This window comes from Danio rerio, chromosome 1, assembly GCF_049306965.1.
Source record: "Danio rerio strain Tuebingen ecotype United States chromosome 1, GRCz12tu, whole genome shotgun sequence".
Classification (NCBI taxonomy): domain Eukaryota; kingdom Metazoa; phylum Chordata; class Actinopteri; order Cypriniformes; family Danionidae; genus Danio; species Danio rerio.
In genome coordinates this window covers 54,171,647-54,196,077 of record NC_133176.1, presented here as the reverse complement: position 1 = coordinate 54,196,077, position 24,431 = coordinate 54,171,647, and the positions used below count along the sequence as shown (strand labels likewise).

Genomic DNA, 24,431 nt, shown 5'->3' with positions numbered 1-24,431 from the left:
TGCTGTAGGTGGATTGGGTAAACTAAACTGGCCGTAGTGTATGAGTGTGTGTGTGAGAGTGTATGGATGTTTTCCAGTACTGGGTTGCAGCTGGAAGTACACCCACTGTGTAAAACATATGCTGCAATAGTTGGCGGTTCATTCCGCTGTGGTGACCCTTGATTAATAAAGGGACTAAGCCGAAGGAAAATGAATGACTAAATGAATTAATAATACAGAGAAACTGCTCAATTCTGCATTACATTTTAAGACCGATAAAAAAGGACGCCTTTGAAGTAAAACGTGACTTACAGTATCGTCAGTTTTCCTTTTAATCATGAGAATATTATTCATTCATTCATTTATTTTCTTGTCGGCTTAGTCCCTTTATTAATCCGGGGTCACCACAGCAGAATGAACCAACTTATCCAGCAAGTTTTTATGCAGCGGATGCCCTTCCAGCCGCAACCCACCTCTGGGAAACATTTACACACACATTCACACACACACTCATACACTACGGTCAATTTACCCTACCCAATTCACCTGGACTGCATGTCTTTGGACTGTGGGGGGAAACCGGAGCACCCGGAGGAAACCCACACGAAGGCAGGGAGAACATGCAAACTCCACACAGATATGTCAACTATGCCGGCAGCTAGCTCTCTGCAACTCTCACATGGTCGCCCACTGAAGCTAAGCAGGGCTGCGCCTGGTCAGTACCTGGATGGGAGACCACATGGGAAAGCTAGGTTGCTGCCGGAAGTGGTGTTAGTGAGGCCAGCAGGGGGCGCCCAACCTGCGGTCTGTGTGGGTCCTAATGCCCCAGTATAGTGACGGGGACGCTATACTGCTCAGTGAGCGCCGTCTTTCAGATGAGACGTTAAACCAAGGTCCCGACTCTCTGTGGTCGTTAAAAATCCCAGGATGTCCTTCGAAAAGAGTAGGGGTTTAACCCTGGCATCCTGGCCAAATCTGCCCACTGGCCTTCATCCATCATGGCCACCTAAACATCCCCATATTCAATTGGCTGCATCACTGTCTCCTCTCCACCAGTCAGCTGGTGTGTGGTGTGCGGTCTGGCGCAAAATGGCTGCCGTCGCGTCATCCAGGTGGATGCTGCACACTGGTGGTGGATGAGGAGATCCCCCCCCACTATGTAAAGCGCTTTGAGTGCCCAGAAAAGCGCTATATAAATGTAAGGAATTATTATTATTATTATTATTGTCAACTGAGCCGAGGTTCGAACCAGCGACCCAGCGACCTTCTTGCTGTGAGGCGACAGAACTACCTACTGCGCCACTGCCTCGCCCTATGAGAATATTATGTTAAGATCATTTCCTATCACAAATATATCAAAACCTTTGTTTATTTTTGAATATTTCTAGCATTTTTCAGTAGTAATATGATATAATAATTTCGAGAGGATCACGTGATTATGATTGAACACGGCTGATTCTGCATTAGCTATGTATGATCCACCAATCAGACGATTCCTCACCCATTATAAAGAGCCAGGGTTTCTCACTATGGTCATCTTCGATATGAAGAATCCCCCTTCCACCCCTACTCCACCATCTTTCCTTTCATAGGGCGGCACGGTGGCCCAGTGGTTAGCACTGTTGCCTCACAGCAAGAACGTCACCGGTTCTAGCTCTTTAACAGGCCGGCTATCGTTTCTGTGCGAAGTTTGCATGTTCTTCACGTGCTCGCGTGGGTTTCCCCCGGGTTCTCCGGTTTCCCTCCACATTCCAAAAACATGCAAGTACAAGTGAATTGATCCATTTAAATTTAGCACTGCAGTCAAACTCTCATCCGGCAGCATATCTCTTCATAGCAATCATTTTAGTCATCAGCTCTAATCAAAAAGGGGGAGTTGTCAAGATCTACCTGAGCTCAAAGCTCCCCTCTCGCCCTGCAAACGGGAGGGAGCCCCGAGCACAAGAACGTTTTGAGCTCAGGGCTCTCTCCCGGGACAGCATGCCAAACTTGCTTAGAATCAATCATCAGCTAAGTGTGAACTCTTGAAGAATTGTTAAACACTAAGTTTGGACAGTTAGCCATTTCTTTGAATTTTTTTTTAAACCCTCAGATTGCAGATTTTAAAATGGTTGTATCTCAACCGGGACGACACGGTGGCTCAGTTGCTAGTACTATCGCCTTATAGCAAGGTCACTGGTTCGAGTCTCAGCCAGTTGGCATTTCTATGTGGAGTTTGCATGTTCTCCCTGTGTTGGCATGGGTTTCCTCTGGGTGCTCTGGTTTCCCCAACACTCCAAAGACATGCACTATAGATGAACTGAATAAACTAAATTGGCCGTAGTGTATGAGTGTGAATGAAAGTTTATGGGTGTTTCCCAATACTGGGTTGCAGCTGGAAGCCCCTCTTCTGTGTAAAACATGTTCACTCCACTGTGGCGACCCCTGAAGAATAAAGGGACTAAGCTAAAGGAAAATGAATGAAATGAATTAATTTCCCACACCAATGGTCCAGCAGTTACTATGACCATTTATGTGAAGCTACTTTGACACAATCTACGTTGTAAAAGCACTATACAAATAAAGCTGAATTGAATTGAACTGAATTGGTAATATGAATCACTTAATACACTTAATTAGCCACTTCTCACTATTCATATTATTTCAGAATCCAGATTTCTCATCAAATATAATCACAATTTCTAAAAATGTATTGTTTTCCTGGTCCAGAGTCACAATTTATGTACTAAAAAAAAAAAAAAAAAAAAGAGTCAACGGATAAACTATATCAGACAGAATTCCTCAGTGTAAATGAATATTCGCTGCTTCAGTCCAACATCTACATTAGCAGGATGATGAAGATGAAACCAGAGTGGACTTTTCAGCAAGACAGTGATCCAAAACACAGCCAAGGAAACTCTCAAATGCTTTCAGAAAAAGAAAAATGAAGCTGTAGAAAGGCCCAGCCATTCACCTGACTCGAATCCAATAGAAAACACAAAATAAAGCTCAGATTTGATAGACGAGACCCACAGAACCATCAAGATTAATACACTGTTGAAGTCTGTGACACCTGAGCAATGCATGTGACTTTATCCTCCATATGAGAGCCATCATTAATGGCCCGTTTCCACTGAGTATGATTCGGTTCAGTACGTGTTTATGGCCATTTCCACTGTCAAAAATACCTAAACCTGAACCGTACCGTACCATTTTTGGGTACCCTTTGCAAAGGGTGCTTAGCAGGACTACTAAGGGTACTAAAAGGCAGAGCTAGACACGCAGCAGAACACTATTGGTTTACAAAGATATGTCACTCGCTCATGGACAAGCCAGACTGAAAACAAAGGAACCGCCAGGTATTAAAAACACAACCAAGACATTACACCGTAATAACATATACATATAATAACTAGCTATGGTCAACCCGAGCTCAAACAAACCTTGTCGTCATCTTGATAAACAGCCACAATGTAAAAAGAACAGCAGAACTACCTTGTGCCCCATTGTTGTTTACAAGGCCTTCTGACGTCCGATCCTTTCAGAAACAGACAAACGTGAGAGTGATGCCGGAAAAAACAAAGGAGCAAATGATTCTTTCACCAACCTAAAACACAGACACACTGACAGAATTACTTTCCAACAGAGACTACATGTGCTGGTGAAGATTAAAGATGCAGATGAGAGGTTTGCACTGACTGTGGGCTATGTCGCGTGTTGTTTTTGAACTCAAATAAGGCCTAAATGTATGCTGTGTGTAGTTTTTCTGTAATTGGTGACATATCGAAGACTGTAAGGGTCTGTATGTGCTAATATATGCATATTTATTTATTTATTTTACATAACTGCAGACGTTACAGTAGGCTATTTCGCCCTATCATTGATCTGCAGTTATAATCATATCATGTTCATAGAAAGGTTAGTAATGAACATTTACACACAAGTATTTATGTGTATAAAGCAGGGGTCACCAATCTCGGTCCTGGAGGGCCAGTGTCCCTGCAAGGTTTAGCTCCAACTTTCCTCAACACACCTGCATGGGTGTTTTAAGTATACCCAGTAAGACCTTGATTAGCTTGTTCAGGTGTGTTTTATTAAGGTTGGAGCTAAAATCTGCAGGACACCGGCCCTCCAGGAGCAAGTTTGGTGACCCCTGGTATAAAGCATCAGTTTTGTGAGAAGTGATTCTCGTATGATATATGAACGACCCGTACAACTTTACTTAGACATTTCCTTGAGCGAAAATGACAGCAACTGAAACTTTCTTTTGAACACCATGGCTATTAAAAGGGTTCCCTTGGTACCCTTAAGCCAGTGGAAATGCAAGCCTGATAAAGGTGACCCGTACCGACCCATACTGTACTGTACCAGTCAGTGGAAATGGGTCATAAGCTGCCAAAATCCAAAGAATAATTTCTTTCAGTGCGGTTCCTCACCCGAAAAAGGTTAACATTTCACAATTATAGTTCTCACTCCTGTTGAGCAGAAATATCTGATTTCTATCAATTAGTAAAATTATATATTAAAATTATATTATATAGTAAAATAATTAAATAGTAAAATTATATTATATAATTAGTATAAATTATAGAGCCCCCTGATTATAAAGACCAGCATGAAAATCTTCATGTGGGTGTCGTTGCTCATGTTTACTCACAGGCCGATGGAGCTCATCATCAGAGTGTCTATGGTTCAGTGGGCTGATGGCCTTTATTCACTCCAATCGAATTACACCCATAAATCCATTCCTGTTATTGAGGCGCCTCTGCTCAAAATCCAATCCAGCCACTTCACTCTCGTCTCCTCCTCTCCAGTGCTGATGAATATAAACAGAATGGCCAGGAAGAGAGCAAGAGTTAGCGCTAGTTTCAGTTTTAGTGCTCTGAGGCTAACAGTAAAACACCAATCATGATAACTATGAAGATGTATATCACATTTATATGTAAAACAGCAGCAGAGTTCAGACTGCAGCTATAACAATAAATACAGTGGGGAAAATAAGTATTGAACAGGTCATGTTTTTTTCCTGGGAATAATAATATTACTAAAGCAGATGTTGACATGGAATTCAACCAGATTTTGGAAAAACCCAAACAATACAATAATAATAAAAAAAAATCTGAAAAATGAGTTGTGTAATAACAACGGAATGACAAAAGAAGAAAGTACTGAACTACTGAATCAGATTTAATACTTTTTCATAAAGGCTTTTTTTTGGTGATGTCAGCTAAAAGATGCCTCTCATGTGGAGAATGAAGTCACGTGCATTGCTCAGGTGTCACAGACTTCAACAGAGCGTACAAATCTTGATGGTTCTGTGGGTCTCGTCTATCAAATCTGAGATTTATTTTGTATTCTCTATTGGATTCGAGTCAGGTGAATGGCTGGGCCATTAAACAGCTTGATTTTCTTTCTTTGAAAGCATTTAGGAGTTTTCTTGGCTGTGTTTTGGATCACTGTCTTGCAGACAGTCCACCCTGGTTTTATCTTCATCATCCTGCTAATGTAGATGTTGGACTGAAGCAGATAATAATAATTTACAATGACAAAAGGCAGAGGGTTGCTGAAGAACTACTCAGAGATTTTAGCTGCTGTCTGGGCCTTCACTGACTTTCTACACCTTCCTTTCTTCATGTGTTTAATACTTTCTCCCTGCGTCATTTCATTTTATTACACAAAACTTCATTTATAAACTAATTTGTTTTTAGTTTGCATACATGGCTTTCTTTGGTTGCTGTCAACATCTAGTGAAAGTTTCAAGTCAACAGCACCTTTATAAATATGCTGTTTTCTGAGAAAAATGGTTTAATACTTATTTTCCCCTGCTGTATGTAAAGAAACAATATTGTTGGGATCCCTTACATATTAATTGTTTTCTCAGCTAATAAACAATAAAAAACTGACATCTATTCAGAATCCATTGAAATGTGGGGGGTGGTGGGGTGGAGAGGGGGGGGGGGGGGGGAGTTCAACAACACAGTGGAGAAGCTCACTACTGGGTGTTTAAGCCATCTTCTTTTTAAAGAAGCTTCCATATATATATATATATATATATATATATATATATATATATATATATATATATATATATATATATATATATATATATATATATATATAAATGGCTATGTATGGAAGCTAAGCAAGCCAAATTGAAGTATAAAAATAAGATTATGAGTACCTCAGGTCTCCAGTGTTAGTTTCATTGTTTATTTAGATCAGCATTTCTCAATCCCGAAACACACCTGATTTAGAAACACCTTTAGATAGTGACCCTTATTTCATAAAGGAGCACAAGAAACCTTTGTTTCACTTTGTATATATATAAAAACAGTTTTGTTTGGTTCTCGAATCTGATTGGCTGATAGCCTTGCAATATTCTGTAAATAAAGAGAAAAAAACTTGTAAATTTTAAACAACAGCTGATCAAATCATTATAAAAACAGGTAAGGGACATTCTAAGTTGATCTCTCTCTTTTGTATGCTGTAGTGCTGTATTTATACTATAGTAATCTGCTAATGTTTGCTTTGCTTTGGCTTTTTCGAAGTTAAATATTGTGATTTCCCGATTGCAACAAAGAAGTACTGAGAAATTTATGTAGACTGATGGCATCTCATGCCGTTCAGCCTTATAATCTTAAAATTTCACCTGTTTTGTCATCACTAGACATTACGCTATAGAATCCTTCAAATACTAGCTCTAAAGTGACGGTGAATTGGTAAGGGCTTCTGCTGTTCTGACATCACCTGCAGATGTAAAGGAATGGCAGAAGAAAGTAGTTCCTTGTATAAAAACGTTTTTTGACAGTTTGATTTTCTTTTTTATGTAAATGTTTTTGCTGTCGAACTGTGCGATTTGGCTGTATATTGTCACTAGTGAGAGACTAACGCCCCATTTACACGGGGCTTCAGCATCAACGCAAGACAGAGGACGTGTCTAAAGTTGGGGCTGACGCGATCGTCAAAGCAGCGTCAGCCAACGAAATTAGTCAACAATAATCCACTGTTTGAGCTGGTGTATTTGCATACAGCGATCTGATTGGCTGACGCTTCCGTCATTGCTTTAAAAAGTTGAGCAAGTCCCAACTTCTGCAGTGAGCAACGCCTCTGAAGCTGCGCCGACGGATCTACAATGCAGTTCGGCAATGCCTGACGTCACTAATTGGGGAAACTAAATTGTTCGTAGTGTATGTGTGTGAATGAGTGTGTATAGATGTTTCTCAGTGACGTTTGACAAATATTGCAGCTGTTGGACAACATAATGTACTTTTGAGGCTTTTTTTTAAAGGAGAATGCAGTTTGATTTCAACTATTTCTGAGATCGGTGGCCATCAGCCTGTCATACTGAGCAAAGACGGTTGACGTTCCACCACAAGATGGCGACAGAGATGGCAACATAATAAGGGGAGAAAAAAACTTGTAAATTTCAAACAACAGCTGATCAAATCATTAGAAAAACAGTTAAGGGACATTCTAAGTTGATCTCTCTCTTTTGTATGCTGTAGTGCTGTATTTATACTATAGTAATCTGCTAATGTTTGCTTTGCTTTGGCTTTTTCGAAGTTAAATATTGTGATTTCCCGATTGCAACAGAGAAGTACTGGGAAATTTATGTAGACTGATGGCATCTCATGCCGTTCAGCCTTATAATCTTAAAATTTCACCTGTTTTGTCATCACTAGACATTACGCTATAGAATCCTTCAAATACTAGCTCTAAAGTGACGGTGAATTGGTAAGGGCTTCTGCTGTTCTGACATCACCTGCAGATGTGAAGGAATGGCAGAAGAAAGTAGTTCCTTGTATAAAAACGTTTTTTGACAGTTTGATTTTCTTTTTTATGTACATGTTTTTGCTGTCGAACTGTGCGACTTGGCTGTATATCGTCACTAGTGAGAGACTAACGCCCCATTTACACGGGGCTTCAGCATCAACGCAAGACAGAGGACGTGTCTAAAGTTGGGGCTGACGCGATCGTCAAAGCAGCGTCAGCCAACGAAATTAGTCAACAATAATCCACTGTTTGAGCTGGTGTATTTGCATACAGCGATCTGATTGGCTGAAGCTTCCATCACTGCTTTGAAAAGTTGAGCAAGTCCCAACTTCTGCAGTGAGCAACGCCTCTGAAGCTGCGCCGACGGATCCACAATGCAGTTCGGCAATGCCTGACGTCACTAATTGGGGAAACTAAATTGTTCGTAGTGTATGTGTGTGAATGAGTATGTATAGATGTTTCTCAGTGACAGGTTGCAGCAGGAAGGGCATCTGCTGCTAAAAATATGCTGAATAAGTTGGCAGTTCATTCTGCTGTGGTGACCCCAGATTAATAAAAGGACTAATCCAAAAAGAAAATGATGAATGAATGAATATATATAATATTTGTACATCTAATTCAATGTGATTTAAATTATAAAAATGTACTATTTAACTATTTAACACAAATAACCCAATTTTTTAAAAAAAAAGCATACATGTATAGGTATTGAATGCATTATGAAGATAAATCAATGAATTTGTTTACAGTTTGTAGACAAGTCCAGTTTTACAAAACTCCTAAAAAAAACTCCTCTCAGCTGGAAACATGAATGCAATGCCATGAGTGAAGCCTTCTGACGGCCTGCTGCAACTCTACCCACGCTCTGTGCCTCAGCGAGCAGTGCATGAGCACTTCTAATTAAAAAGTGTTAACGGTCAAAGTCGCGAGCACAACTGAAATGTAAACTGAAAAGCGGAGAGGTGGAGCCCAGTTAATCCAAGGCCTCCGGGCCCCTCTCTCTCTCTCTCCCTCTTGCAGATCCTCGGCCTCAAGAGGTGTATTGATCCTCGGCCTGAGATACAGAGAGAAGCTCTGACCGTCCACACAAAGCCAGAGGGCCACACACACCTGTGAGCAACTGACTGTGTGTGTGTGTGTCACGGCACTAAGCCTAGATTAAGCTAAAGTTACCCGTCTCTCTCCCCTTTTGCCATGTCATTCAAGCCCTCGATAGTTCTGCGGCCACACGGCGCACACAAAGCCCCTTTCTGAAGCGTCCTCAGCAGCGCCATCAGCTCTCAAACATCAAACACAAGGGATTATGGGATTGCCAGAAGTCCCCGAGGGCGGAAGGAGAGACAAAATGGAGTTTTCCGAGGGAACCCCTTTGGCCCGAGCGTCTTCTCTCGGGAGATTACTCCACAATTTGTTTCCTTTTATTCCGCCATTTTGTCGGAGCTGAACCGCAGCCGTACTGTAATCCCCGCGCTATGACAGATTACACACAGCTTTGTCAACGTGTCTAATGGCTGACTGTGAGGGAATTGCGCGGGTCTTAAAGCACTTAACTCCTCGCCGAGGTTCACACACACCTGATGCATGAGCACGAGGTCCATTTCTTACGTCACGTTCACTTCGATACTCACGACCAATGCAATCCTGTGACGTTCTGGAATTTGCTTGGTTTTGGGGTATTTTCAGTGCGGTTTTGTTTTAGAGTAAATTACCTTAAAGGTGCAACGGGAGATGTTGGAAAATGCTAACGTTAGCCTGATACCAATGAAAGTCTATGTGCCACTCTCCATGCAAATCCAAACCATGCCTCCTGAACGCATCACTATCCGCTTGTTAAGTGTGACGTCACGCGAAGCGGCTTCCGGGTCCAAGCGCTCTATTCAACTGAATGGGGAGACTCATGAAATGGTAATAATAAACGATATCCGATGGTATAATATCCAGAGATTGTTGTGTACACTATGACTTTATGTAAAATTAAAGGGCCATGAAACCCCCTCATTTCAGCAGGGTGTTTTCACACCTCTACTTTGGAAAAAGTCAGAAAAGTGGGCGTGTCCAGCTCTGTTTAGGGGGGAGTGTCGGAGGAAGAAAAGTGGGATGGTGTGGGAGTGTCTATTTGGGCACGCGCAAGTTTCAGAGTCAAAATACACACACAAACACACAGGAGACAGTGATGGTGTTTAACCTACATGGACATGTGTAGTCGAATTATTTGCCAAATTATTAAATGGGTGACTTTAACTGCAGTTTGGCTCTTTCATTCAGGGAATTCATTCATGCCCCTCACAACAAACGAGATATTTGATTCGAGGATCTGCTCTAAGCGTGTATTTTTCATCCAATGTTTGATACCGCACGGCGAATGAGAGAAAAAAAAACCTCAGCATTTCCCGGAAACTTAGATGCACACATGAGTGTCAGAAATGCGGTGAAAACCCCACACGAGGTTAAAGTTTGGTTGTGGTGCTAACATGTTTACACTCGGTGTGGTAAACTTAGTTCGATACAAACAAACTGAATAAACAAAGAGCGCTGGTCGCTCACTTACCAAATCTGTAGAGACAGGACAATCACCAGCAACTAGAGCCGCGTCTTTAAGAAGAGAATACTACAATCGAATCCGGATCTCAGCATTTGCAGATGAGAACAGCTCTCAGGTAAACAATGTTCCTCCTTAGACACGTAAGTTATTGTTGTTGAGCGTCGCGTACATGTTAATCCACACGTGACTCAAGCTGAGCTCTCACAGAGAGAAAATGAAAACAAAACTTAACTGCAGCAAACTATAAAAGCAACACTTCACGCTTGTTTTGCCAACACAACGTGGCGTCTCTGTCGTCTAAACACTGTGACAGTAATGAATATTAATGAAGTTGCACAATAGAGAGAACTAAGCCTTACTCATGCATTAATGCATCACACTGTAAGACGTAATAAGACTCAATCTGGCACAGACGCCCAGTCTGCACGGTGGAATACAACACTATTATCTCATGACTGTGACGCAGCTTCAAAAATTTGTTTCAAACCGGAAGTACGAATTTGCTTGAAATAACGCAAAAACAACCAATTTACACTTTTTAGTGAAATATAGGTGTCCTAATAGTGTTTTTAGCAGTGTGGGACACATATACGACTGTCAACAGCTCAAAACATGTGTTTTGGTGTTTCGTGACCCTTTAACTTTAATGTGTGATAGGAATAAAACGTGATCATAAACGAATGATTATATACATAAACGAATGATTTCTCCACTCAAATGAATGGCAGCTTGGACCCGGAAACAATATTACATACGTCACAAACATGTCACCACTTAACAAGCGGATAATATATCTTGTGACATTTATCAGAGTGAAAACTTTATAGTACAGTAAGTCATTGCATTTGTTTCCAAAACGACTTACAATTGAGGAGGCATTCAGCGATTCAACAAGAAGAGGTACACTGTAAACCTCAAAACGCTGCAGCGAGTAAACAGAAATGGCAGACTGTGGGTGGAAACATGCAAATTAAGACGTGGCAATATTTATTAAAATCCCCTTTATAATTTAAATTTGAAACTTAAATGACACATTTGTCTGTGCTCACCAAAACAAAGTCACAAGCTTGTTCTTTTTAACATTTTGTGGTTTAATAGATGCACAAGGGACCTGACTAGTACTTAACAATGGAAAAAAGTACAACGTTAATGAGCAGATTTCATGAGCCTTGGCCCGTGTAAATGCTCTTTATGTATTTATGGATCATGTGATGCGCTGGTATTGTTGCATGTTTGTCCTTCAGACAGTCTGACCTCTGAGAGCAAGTGTATCCTGAGAGGAGCATGGGATTTGAGGGACATTTAATTGTCCTTGATCCTGAATAAATAGGAGTGCAATGACAAAGACAATGGAAGGATAAACAAGTCTGGGCTTATTTTAGAACTAACATTAAGATCTTTTTTATGGCTATTTACAGCATTTGTTATACTTTTATTTTGTTTTAAAGTATGTTTGTATTACAAATACCAAATAAAAATATAATAAAACATACTTTTATTTTGGATGCAATAAATTATATATTCATATATATATTAGTGTTGGCAAAAAAAATATTCTCAATTACTCACATCCAAAATAAAACTTCAAACTCCAAAATCAACTTTCAACATAGATTTTCAATGTAAATAAATATTGTTTATTTAAATATTGTTTCTTATTGTCTCCTTTTGATTTATATGTATACAGTTGAAGTCAGAATTATTAGACCCCCTTTGAATTTTTTTTTCTTCTAAAATATTTCCCAAATGATGTTTAACAGAGCAAGGAAATTTTCACAGTATGTCTGATAATATATTTTTTTTCAGGAGAAAGTCTTATTTGCTTTATTTCGGCTAGAATAAAAGCAGTTATTAATTTTTTAAACTTCATTTTAGGGACAAAACTATTAGCCCCTTTAAGCTACTTTTTTTTCCCGATAGTCTACAGAACAAGCCATCAGTATACAATATTCTTGCCTAATTACCAAAACCTGCCTAGTTAACCTAATTAACCTAGTTAAGCGTATAAATGTCACTTTAAGCTGTATAGAAGTGTCCTCAAAAATATCTAATCAAATATTATTTACTGATAAAATAAATCAGTTATTAGAGATGAGTTATTAAAACTATTATGTTTAGAAATGTGATGAAAAAATCTCCCTGTTAAACAGAAAAAAAAACTGGGGCTAATAATTCTGACTTCAACTGTATGTATATATATATATATATATATATATATATATATATATATATATATATATATATATATATATATATATACATATATATTCAATTATGCCATCGAACTTTTTTATGAACACAATATCACACTCATAGCATTGCAATATGGCTGTATATCAGCATTGGTCGGAGGCGTGCGTTAGTGTCTCACCAGTGACGATCTACAGCCATATCGCACTGCTATGAGTGTGATATTGCATTCATACAAAAGTTCGATGGCATAATCATTTTAAAAAAATCAAAAGCGTAAAGGTTCAAAAATATTTTTATACTAGGTACTACTTTCTTCTGCTATTCATTCACATCTGTAGCTGATGTCAGAACAGCAGAAACCGAGAGGGATCGACTTAGAATGTCACTTACCAGTTTTAAAATGATTTGATCAGCTGTAGTTTGAAATTTAGGCTGAGTTTTTCTCCCCTAAGAACTTATTACACGGTCTCTGTCCCCATCTTGTGGCGGGATGTCTACTGTCTTTGCTCTGCTCGGTAAGACTGGCTGATGGCCGCCGAATCCCTGAATCTCCTACTCTTTATAAATAAACTGAAATCTAAACAACTACGTTCTTGCCTTATAAAAAGGTTTAAAAGTACATTATGCTGTCCAACAGCTGCATTATTCGTCAAACTGTAGTGAGTTTATTGATCTGCTGTCACTATGTGGGTGGAGAAATACATAAGGGTGTAGAGTGCTGTTATTGCAGAATATCGCACGACTGTCAGACATCTTTTATATACAATATTATATGTTATTATATACATACTATATTTTTAAATAGTATTATTTATTATGCTTTTCTTCTGAAGTAATTATTCTCTAAAAATAAAATATATATAAAAAAAAAGCCAGGAAACATTACAATCTCCTTTTCGTATATTTTATAATATTTATTTCTCATAATGTTTATATGATTATTTATTTACTTATTTTTGTAGAAAAAAATACAAGAAAAATTCTAAACTGTTGTTAAAATAATGTAATTGCATGCATGCACAAAAAATAATAAAATAAAAATTGTTTATTTAAATAGCATTTCTTATTGTCTCCTTTAGACTTTATGCTGAAATGCCCCTGTACGCAATTAACACAAAGTAATATTTTGGTTCAAGCAATCTGTCATTCCATAAAAAATGCTGATGCAAACTGAAATAAACCAAATGCATTAAAAGCTCCAGCGACTCTTGACAAAACAGCGCATGTATGTTCTGACCTCAGTCTGAATGCAGTCAGAGAGGATTAGGAGCAGGACGAGTCTCCATGGCCTCTGACAGGAACAGATGCCGTCTTTGTGGGACGTGCAGCAGATCTCCACCCTCTGCCCACTTTACAGGCCACTCGTCACGTGTCTGATGGAGGAAGGTGTAATGTGACGACTCCTCAGAGAGAGACTGAAAACTGGAGAGCCAAACCAAGAACTCAAATATTACAATTATATAGTTCCTAACCTACAGCATTTCCCAGCACTGGAAGGGCATCCGCTGTGTAAAACGTATGCTGGATAAGTTGGCGGTTCATTCCGCTGTGGTGACCTAATATGCATCATATTAATAAAAATAGCTTGAGAAACTGATAATACATGCCACATAACATAATACACACAAAGATGAGAAAATGTATAAGTATTTATTTTTTCTTGCATCAAGTCTTAATTACATTTTTACAGTGCTAGTAAAACACTAATGTTATTTTAGAAACCAAACATGCATTGCATAAAACTCCTATATAAATATATGAATGTGGTAATATATTAAATACAGTAAGAAAGTAATAAATAAAATATTTATTAAAATATATTCCATAGAAATGCTTATCTTAGTCTCTAGATTTGCAACATATTAAAATGTGTGTGGGCAACACGGAGGCTCAGTGGTTAGCACTGTCGCCTCACAGCAAGAAGGTCGCTGGTTCGGGTCCCAGCTGGGTCAGTTGACATTTCTGTGTAGAGTTTGCATATTCTCCTCTCGTGTTGGCGTGAGTTTCCTCCAGGTGCTCCAGTTTCCCACAAAGTCCTAAGACATGAAGGTGCATTGGAGAAACTAAATTGGCCGTATTGTGTGAATGAGTGTGTATGCATGTTTGCTAGTACAGGGTTGCAGCTGGAAGGGCATCTACTGTGTAAAACGTATGCTGAATATAAGTTGCCGGTTGGCGACTCCTGATAAATAAAGTGACTTAGCTGAAGGAAAATGAGTGACTGAATAAAATGTGTGTAAAATAATATTATGTTTTGTTGTTTATTAATGACAATTCTTCCAAATGAAACTTAAATTAGAGCATAAAATAATATTTAAAATAACAAAGGATGAATGTTTTCAGATTTGTTAGTTAACACAATGCCTACTTTTCACTTCATAACCCTGCTGAAAAAAGTGCTTAAACCAGCTTAGGCTGGATGGCTAGTTTTAGCTAATCGACCAGTCTGGTTTGGCCGTTAACAGGCTGGTTTTCAGACATTTGTAGCCTGATCTTATCTGGTCAGACTGGAAAATGACCAGCTAAATCCAGCTTGACCAGCCTGGTTTAAGCTGGACTGGTTTGGGCTGGGCTGCAGCCTGGCTAGTCTGGTTAAGAAAGGCATTTTTCGACGTGGAATAACTGATCTTCAATTACAATAAATAATAAAAAAGGTCATTGTGACTAATTGTCGTTTACTTGAAAGAATGTAAGAGAAGAACTAAAAAAATCGCTTAAACAGAAATTAGCTAACAGTTCCACCTAGCGGCAATCAGATGTCACATGACTAACGTTTGTTGACAAACGGTTATTAGTAACTAACTAGAACCCAGTAATTATTTTGTAGTCCCCTTTTCTTAATTCATTAATGTTAGCAAGTTTTTGTAGAAATGTCGAAAGTTATCCATACCTCAGTCAGTACAAACAGCACACACTGGACAGCTCCGTTGATGATCTTAAAAAGATGGCGCAGCAGGTGGAGAATTATCTTCATCACAGGTCTGAGAGAGAAAAAAATATTGCTTTTACAAGTCTATTCGTTAACGAACTAACATCAATTATTAAAGGTTTCTGTAGATGAGTTCAACAAAAGTGAATGCAGCTTTTGATTATTCATTATTTACTGTCTGTTCATTAAGTTTAAGCGATCTAAAAAAGTTTCAAGCATTGGAAAACTGGTGATAATAATAGTAAAAAACAATGCTTATACTTTGTTAAAGAGTTATTTTATCTGCTAGAATACCCAGGTGGGGACATGAGCCAGAACAGAAAAGTGTGATGACAGTGACATCTGCTGCCCACAGGAAAAAATACTATAGTAGCACACAGAATAAAAGCTACAGGCTACTGTAGGAATAATTGTAGTGAACTGATTAACTGAAATAAATACTGTAGAATACTTTAGCTTTACTACAGTGAACTGTGGTGTATCGTAGGATAATAAACCATAGATGTAGAAAACTACAGTATTGGCTAATTTGTTTATATTAATCTACAGAACAGCAACTGCAGAATAACCACAAAAGATGAATTCAATTAATTTACTTTAGTGGCCTAGTAATATTTACTATAAATCACTGTAGTATTATTTCGTGAAGGTCAACCACTGTTAATGAACTGCTTTTGAACTCAAAATATACACAAATTGTCATTTGTGTTGTTGCCCTAATATGAAAGACTGTTGTTTGTTGACATGTACGAAATGGTGGTTAACTTTTTCATTAGTGGAACAGAATTTATATATATATATATATATATATATATATATATATATATATATATATATATATATATATATATATATATATATATATATATATATATATATATATAAACAATATCTATTATGTTTTATCTTATCAATTTTTAAAATTATTATTTTAAAAAAACATTTAGGCCTGCATTTTTAAATTGATAATGCTTGAACAATAACAGAAAGGCATTGATACTTTTAAAATTATACAAAAGACTGAGAGAACAATCCATTTACATTCACAATCTTTACATTAATAATAATAATAACAATACAAAATTAATTTATTCATTCATTCATTCATTCATTTTCTGCTTTATTAATCAGGGGTCGCCACAGCGGAATGAATCGCCAACTTAACCAGCATATGTTTTACACAGCGAATACCCTTCCAGCCACAACCCAACACTGGGAAACACCCATACACACAGATACACTACAGCCAATTCAGCTCATTCAATTCACCTGAAGCGCATGCAAGAACATGCAAACTCAACACAGAAATGCCAACTGACCCAGCCGGGACTCAAACCAGCAACCTTCTTGCTGTGAGGTGATCGTGCTACCAACTGCGCCACCGTGACGCCTCACAAAACAAAATTATATCATTAAATAAATAAAACTTACAAATAAGATAAATGATAAAGAGAAATAAGGGAGTTAAGTTTTCAAAATAGGATCCCAAAATCCTCTAATAAAGAATATAAACAAGGGCATAGAATTGGATGGAGGGCATGTGTCCCCACTAATATCCACCAATTACTGAAAAGTCATTACCAATAATTTAATCGACTTTAAAATAAAATAACACTCTGATAACCCTTCATAACATATTTGTGCACAAAGGGTTAAAAGTCAAGTTTGCTATGAGTTTACTATAATACTATTAACAAAGGCTGTGCAATTAATGGAAATTCAGTTTAGATTTGGCCTTCGTGATTATGAAAAACAATAATCAGAATAAAACTGTTAAATTGTGTCACACACCTCTCTACCCTGCTGAAAAATCCAGCTTAAACCAGCCTAGGCTGGTTGGCTGGTTTTAGCTGGTTGACCAGCCTGGTTTTAGAGGAGTTTTGGCCATTTCCAGGCTGGTTTCCAGCCATTTCCAGCCTGGTCTTAGATGGTCAGGCAGGAAAATGACCAGCTAAATCCAGCTAAAACCAGCTTGACCAGCCTGGTTTAAGCTGGACATAGCTGGTTTTGGCTGGGCTCCCAGCCTGGCTAGGCTGGTCAAGCTGGTTTTAGCTGGTCATCTCAGCTACGACCAGGCTGGAAATCAGCCTAGAAATGGCCAAACCCTCTCTAAAACCACCCTGGTCGACCAGCTAAAACCAGCCAACCAGCCTAGGCTGGTTTAAGCTGTTTTTTTCAGTAGGGTAAATTTCTCTTTATTCATAACTCCTCAAAGATAGCAGTAAAATCATGTAAATTGACATTTACAGCATAGAACATGATTCATTAATTGTTAACTTTATATAATTAAGTACTTTATTCAAGTTTTAAAGGCGCAAAAACAATTTGCTATGCATCTCTAGGAATGTATGTCCCCACTAATGTCAAGAGCGAATTGCGTTCTTAATATAAATATCTTGCTTTTTGACTTTTCATCTCTCTTAATGTCTTCTAATATATCACAAAGTCTTCTTTAAACACCACTAATCTTGGAAAAATTACATTTATGAATATTCAATTTTAACAGTATAAACAAATGATTTATTAGGCCTGTAAATTACCCAAACGTAAGCAATACAGAAAAATAAAGCATTACAAAACATAGTGAAATATATGTAGATGTAATATATTTAGAAAAATAAAGCAAATAAAAGATAAACAACTAGAAATGAATGACTTGTTCATTGTTCATAGTTGATCCAAAGTGCTTTACAATAAAATAAACTGGACAATAAAAATAAAAACTGCTTTTAAAAATACAAGGAAATAAATACGTATAAAAGTAATACTAAAATACAAATAAAAAATAACATGCATGCGTCACTCAAAGGCAAGAGAGTAAAAATAAGTATTTAAGGTATTGCCTTTAGGAACTTTTTTTTGTGTATAAAACATTTACAGTGCAACACAAAAAAATAACAATAAGATCGAGAGGATGATCATTGCCTGAGAAACACAAAAATATATCTTTTATAGAAACATTTAAATCATATTTAAATAGGGACGATAAATTAAAACTAATGTTATTCCAAAGAAGCTTAACGCGAGTGCAACTATAGAATCAGTGAAATTAAGCCTATTCATGTATATTGCAGAAAGTACACAAATTAGATATATCAAAATAATTAGCAATTTGGGAATTTGTAGGATATACATTATGCACAATCTTAAAATGTATCCCTTAATTTGTTGGACATGCTGAATTTCTCAGGCAATAACCATGCTCTCTTCCATTGACTACTGTCAGAAAAATTGGTGAAAAATCTTGGGGAGGTATATACAGAGTAATTAACAATCGTCTGACATGTCTGTTGTCACGTTTATCATAAAAAAGACACTACAACCAAAGAAAAAAAACTTTTTACCAAAACAATTATCGTAATTTACCAAACAATCTTCTGACGGATCAAGGGTGTCATCTAGCGGCGTCAGAGGGAAGCGCGCGCCCGCTGCCGCCACCCGCCTATCAGAGTGATTGAACTTGTGATTCGGATGCGCTTGAGAGGCGTGGTTTTATCTTTCTGACACGCGCCTAACATTCTTCCATTGATAATCCGTCGAGTGCACTCGCTAGTGCGCGAGCAGCGCGTCTACAGCGCACTAATCAATCGGAAAAATGATATGAGAGCGGACGCACTCGTTCCAGGTAGGATATTAATGCGCCTTTTCTCATCCGCAGCTCCTACTGGGATTCATTACAGTGAGGATTTTGCCAACAAGGTCAAGTTCTGGGATTTCTATAGGAGGCAAGGCAAAGGACTGCTGTATGAATGGGTGGGTACTGCATTTTTTTAGGGGCAAAATAATCATTAAACGTCAGAAAAAATTGCGCACATTATTTTTCTGTGTTTTTCCTAAGATAATGTCCTCAACATTTGAGAGATCTGAACTAATTAATATGGATTTAATTCATTATAGTCGTTTAGAATTTGGCTTTTGGTCCTACTATGTGTGTGTGTAGGTCATGCTGTTATTTTGTGGAGGACCAAAAGCACCCACAAGGATAGAAAACATGAAATCTGTACCCATAAATGCTAAATAATGCACATTAAAATGAATAAACAAAATGTTTAGTTGTTGGGGATTGAAGATCATTGAAATGTAGAGGACGGGAGATCATTAGCTCAACATAAGCAGTGCAAGTCAGTGAAAAATGTGTGTGCGTGTGCACTTATAAGCCAATTACACTATGAGTTTTCTAGTGTTTCCAAACGAAATGTGAGTGTCTCTACTGCATGCATTGCAAACTGTTGTTTTATTTACAGCGCTGATCAATATGCATGACTTTGTCCTATTAAAGTGAATTATTTTATGGTTAACTTGCTTAAAAAAGACATGCATGCATGCCTCAAATCTGGATGTACTGTGCGTCTTATTGTGGGGATGTCTGCAGGATGTAGAAATCAATGCTCAATAATATGAGACACTTAATAATATTTGGTAGTGATCCCTCCCCACCCCCATCCTCCTGCAGATGCGAGCGTCCTCCGAGCGGCTCTCATCAATGACAGGTCACCGTTTCAGACTTGGCGTAATTGACTTTCATGCGTTTGTCAGGCAATTAGAGTGAATGTTTCCGCAGAGGCCAGTGAATCGCACTGCCTCAGTGTTTGTTTGTTTGTTTATTTATTTATTAATTTATTTGTGTCTTTCTCTCTGTGTGTGTGTACTGGTATTGGTAGTTTATGCGGTGCAAATGTGTTTAATATGACAGATTTGACCTAGGTATTTGGTTTTAATGTGCTCATAATTAAAAAAATTTTTAAAATCATAATTAATGGGGTCTTTTAGCACTCAAAACTTGACAGGTTTTCTGTGAGGGTTGGTTTTAGAGGTTGGGATATGGTAATATGACATAATATGGGGGTTTTAGAGTATAGCATATACAATTTTATGTAATAATTAATAATGAAAACATAAAATAATATATTTAAAATGATAATAATTAATGAAAATAAAATAAAAATAACTTAATATATATTTTTCTATATAACACATGCCAATGGAGAGTCGTCCTAAACCAAAACATGTATGTGTGTGTGTAGTGCCTGGTTTTATGCACAAATTTTCTAAAATATGACACCCACCATATCAAAACTTCATCAAAGGTGCAGAAAGAACTGCTTTGTTCACATGCATATTAATAAAGCCTTAGAGGTTTTTCATTTCCCACCGCATCCACCAAGAACAGAGTGTCCAGTAATCAATAAATAAGTCGATATGTAGGGAAAACCAAGTGCTGATTGATTTAGGAGCTGTTACGCATGGTAAATATTACTTCTGATAATCAGCCAAACTGATAAGTCACACTTTGACATTGATAATTCTTATTAATCCATCTGTCAGCCATAACTGGTTTATAAACGAGCATTATTGGTGATCTAATGTAGTTTATAAATGCTACTTCTGTGTGCACAGAATCCTACAAAAACCTTGTATGTATCTAAATATTAATTTAGATAGGCAATAGGTTGATATTAGGCATCTTAAAATATTCAAATATCAGATTAATCCATATTTTGGTCTTATTGGTTTATAAAGCATCATTATTGGTGATCTAATCTGTGTGTACCCTACAAAATTTGTAAGTACCCTACTAAATTACAAAATTAGTAATTACCCTACAAAATGCTGGGTTATTTTAACCTAATGTTGGACCAAATGTGAATTAACCCAACTATTGGGTTAAGTTCATTCATTCATTTTCCTTTGGCTTAGTCTGTTTATTCATCAGGGGTCACCACAGTGGAATGAACCGCCAACTTATTCAGTATAAGTTTTGCACAATGGATACCCTTCCAGCTGCAACCCAGTATTGGGAAACACCCATACATTCTCACATTCACACACTCATACACTACGACCAATTTAGTTTGTTCAATTCCCCTGTAGCGCATGTCTTTGGACTGTGGGAGAAACCGGAGCACTCGGAGGAAACCCATGCCAACACGGGGAGAACATGCAAACTCCACACAGAAACGCCAACTGGACTCAAACCAGCGACTTTGTTGCTGTGAGGCGACAGTGCCACCGTGCTGCCTAAACCATCATTATTGGGTTGTTTTAACCTCATGTTGGGTCAAATGTGAACAAACCCAACCACTGGGCTAAGTGTTTCAATTGAATTGAAACGACACCATATTTGACCTAGTATTTTTAGTGTGGTTGTAGTTGTTTTATGGATGCTTGGTGCTACATCTGTGTGCTCATAATGCTATAAACCTTTGAAGGTATCTATATATTAATTTAAATAAAGTGGGTTGGTATTAACAATATTTGAAGTCTGTGTGAACTGGAAGTTGCTGAGAATTTTATTTCAGTATGTTGATGTACTTCCGACTGAAATTGAATCTTGAGTAGGGGGCGAAGCTTTCTGTTCGCAAAACATTCCCTCATAGCAAACTAACGATAAAAGAGGAATTTAATATGCAGTTGCTATGGAAACCCCCAGGTTGATGTCAACCGAAGCCACTTAGAAAACAGAAGCAAATAGTCTGACTTTGATTGAAGATTACCAAAACAAACATTTGTTTTTTAGCGGATTAACTTACGGATTAAATAGTTACGTTAAGAATAACAATATAAGCTAGCAAAACAAACATTGTGAATTTTGATTTCACGAGGACTTTAAATATCCAAATTTCAGCTGAGGAATTTATCTGTCAGCTATACTGGTTTATAAACAAAGCACTGTTAGTGATCTAGTGTAGTTGGTAAAGTTTATAATTGATTTATGAATGTAATAGTCTTGTTGGCGATTAATTCCTGAAGCTTTATTGTGATTTACAGTATTATCGCAATATTGCGAAAAAGGTTACCTTATGCTAGGTTCGGAATCGAGAATCACGTGTTTGTCACTAAAGCATGGAATTCGCCTTAATCACGTTTACAGTGCAGGTTCAAATAATAGAACTCAAGCGAAAAATTCACACGAGGGGAAAACATCCTGTGAGTAAACTAGAGAAAGTGACTAGTGCTCTTGGTGTGAACCCAGCATTATAGGTATAACAATTGTTTTTTTATTGTATATACATTTTCAGAGTAAATAATAATTAAAAATGTTTTTAGTTATTTTTATTGTATAATTTATTAATTTTTTTTATTATAATGATAATAAAGTAAAATAGGCAACACTTTACAATAAAGTCTTATTAGTAAATGAATTAAAATTAACAGTGAGAAATAACAAAAGCTGTATAAAACACAAGACATGTCACTTCAAATCTCACGGTCAATATGGTGAATAAAGCCCCACCTACTGGTACAGGAGCCAATCATTGATCGCTATATGGCGAATAAATCCAGCCTTCTAGTACAGGAGCCAATCATCGATCGGTATAAACTGACGATAGTCTGGGGGTGGGGCTCGGACCAGACGTGAGTTTCTGCAGAGTATGTGTGATTTGGATGTTTAGAAATGAAAATAAAGAAGACAGCTGTTGTTTAATATTATTGGTGGTTTCTAATATGAAATTCAGTCGTAAGCTTGGCAAACAATTTTGAAGAATTTGATGTTTCCCCATTTAAACAGAGTGCCCGAGCATACTGCCCGAGGGGTGTTTCAAAGATGGCTGCCGAGTGAAATAATTTGCCTAAAAGCGACTCTGGAAATATGTTAATGTTAGTTTAATAATAATAATAATAATAATAATAATAATAATAATAATAATAATAATAATAATAATAATAATTCCTTACATTTATATATTGCTTTTCTGGGCACTCAAAGCGCTTTACACATTGGGGGATGGGGGGAATCTCCTCATCCTTCACCAGTGTGCAGCATCCTCCTGGATGACACGACTGCAGCCATATTGCACCAGACCAGACACTAGATGATTGGTGGAGAGGAGACAGAGTTATAAAGCCAGTGATGTTATGAAGATGGTTAGGAGACCTTGATGGACCGAGGCTATTTGAACAGAATGCCGGGGTTAAACAACCCTACTCTTTTTCGAAGGACATCCTGGGATTTTTAACAACCACAGAGAGTCAGGACCTCGATTTAACATCTCATCCGCAAGACACCGCTCACTGAGCCGTCTCCATCAATGTACTGGGGCGTTAGGACCCACATAGACCGCAGGTTGAACGCCCCCTGCTGGTCTCACTAACACCACTTCCAGCAGCAACCTAGCTTTCCCATGTGGTCTCCCATCCAGGTACAGACCAAGCTCAGCCCTGCTTAGCTTTAGTGGGCGACCATGTGACAGTTGCAGAGAGCTAGCTGCCAGTTGAAACTAATATTAACTCCATTTTAGTGAGTTATTAAGCATTAACTAAGAAATGAACATCACCTTATATTAATAATTGCTTTTGTTGTTTGCATGAGTTTTATTAAATTAACTTATGCTAAATAGAGCTTTATTGTACAGCGTTAACGAACAATAAGCCTATAAAAGCAGATTTTCAGATGGTTGAAAATAAAAACAATCATTTGATGTTATGAATGGCACTGGCAGTACTCTTAAAAATGTAAATAAGAAATAAATATTCAAAGTATTTTAAAGTACCCATGATAACAATATTATGCGTGTTCAGTATTGTAATATACTGTAATATTGAGGTGGCTTAGTGGGTAGCACTGTTGCCTCACAGTAAGAAGGCTGCTGGTACAAGTCCCGGGTGGACCAGTTAGCATTTCTGTGTGGAGTTTGCATGTTCTCTCGTGTTGGCGTGGGTTTTCTCCGGGTGTTCCAGTTTCCCACACAGTCCAAACACAAGCACTATAGGTGAATTGGGTATGTAAAATTGGCCCGAGTGTGAGTGTAAATGAGTGTGTATGGGTGTTCCCCAGTACTGGGTTGTGGCTGGAAGGGCATCAGCTGCATAAAACATGTGCTGGAATAGTTGGTGGTTCATTCCGCTGTGGCGATCACTGAAATGGAGACTAAGGTAAAGGAAAATGAATGAATGAATATCAACTTCTGTGTGCTTAGAATACTCTTAAACCTTGAATGTGTCTGTGTTGTAGGCGCTTACTTTAAGGCTTCATTGGTAAAACTAGCATTGCTCTGTGTTGCTGAGGCTGATCTTTACCCTGAATCAGCTGCGGTT

The 24,431-nt window shown here is 37.9% G+C and overlaps 2 protein-coding genes across 18 annotated transcripts in view; one reads left to right on the top strand and one right to left on the bottom strand.

The window, feature by feature from the left end:
- otx2a (orthodenticle homeobox 2a) overlaps positions 1-24,431 on the bottom strand; it is a 238,883-nt gene that overhangs the window by 53,548 nt on the left and 160,904 nt on the right. For 3 of the 13 annotated variants that reach the window (XM_073908412.1, XM_073908452.1, XM_073908639.1), the window contains 5 exons: positions 15,357-15,447; positions 13,939-14,022; positions 13,704-13,839; positions 4,616-4,774; positions 3,454-3,565 (listed from right to left, as the gene is read on the bottom strand). In XM_073908412.1, coding sequence (XP_073764513.1) covers positions 3,454-3,465 — 12 coding nt within the window. In that variant the 5' untranslated portion in view covers positions 3,466-3,565; positions 4,616-4,774; positions 13,704-13,839; positions 13,939-14,022; positions 15,357-15,447. Of the gene's footprint in view, positions 1-3,453; positions 3,566-4,615; positions 4,775-10,279; positions 10,595-13,703; positions 13,889-13,938; positions 14,023-15,356; positions 15,448-24,431 lie in introns of those variants that run through there. The other 10 variants (XM_073908581.1, XM_073908747.1, XM_073908920.1 and 7 more) reach the window with 6 other exon arrangements.
- Positions 1-24,431, top strand: part of gprin3b (GPRIN family member 3b) — a 72,027-nt gene that overhangs the window by 41,833 nt on the left and 5,763 nt on the right. For 2 of the 5 annotated variants that reach the window (XM_068221741.2, XM_021477275.3), the window contains one exon: positions 19,054-19,148. The gene's annotated coding sequence lies outside the window, so the exon portion shown is untranslated. Of the gene's footprint in view, positions 1-15,221; positions 15,446-18,922; positions 19,021-19,053; positions 19,149-24,431 lie in introns of those variants that run through there. The other 3 variants (XM_073954863.1, XM_073954859.1, XM_005155400.5) reach the window with 3 other exon arrangements.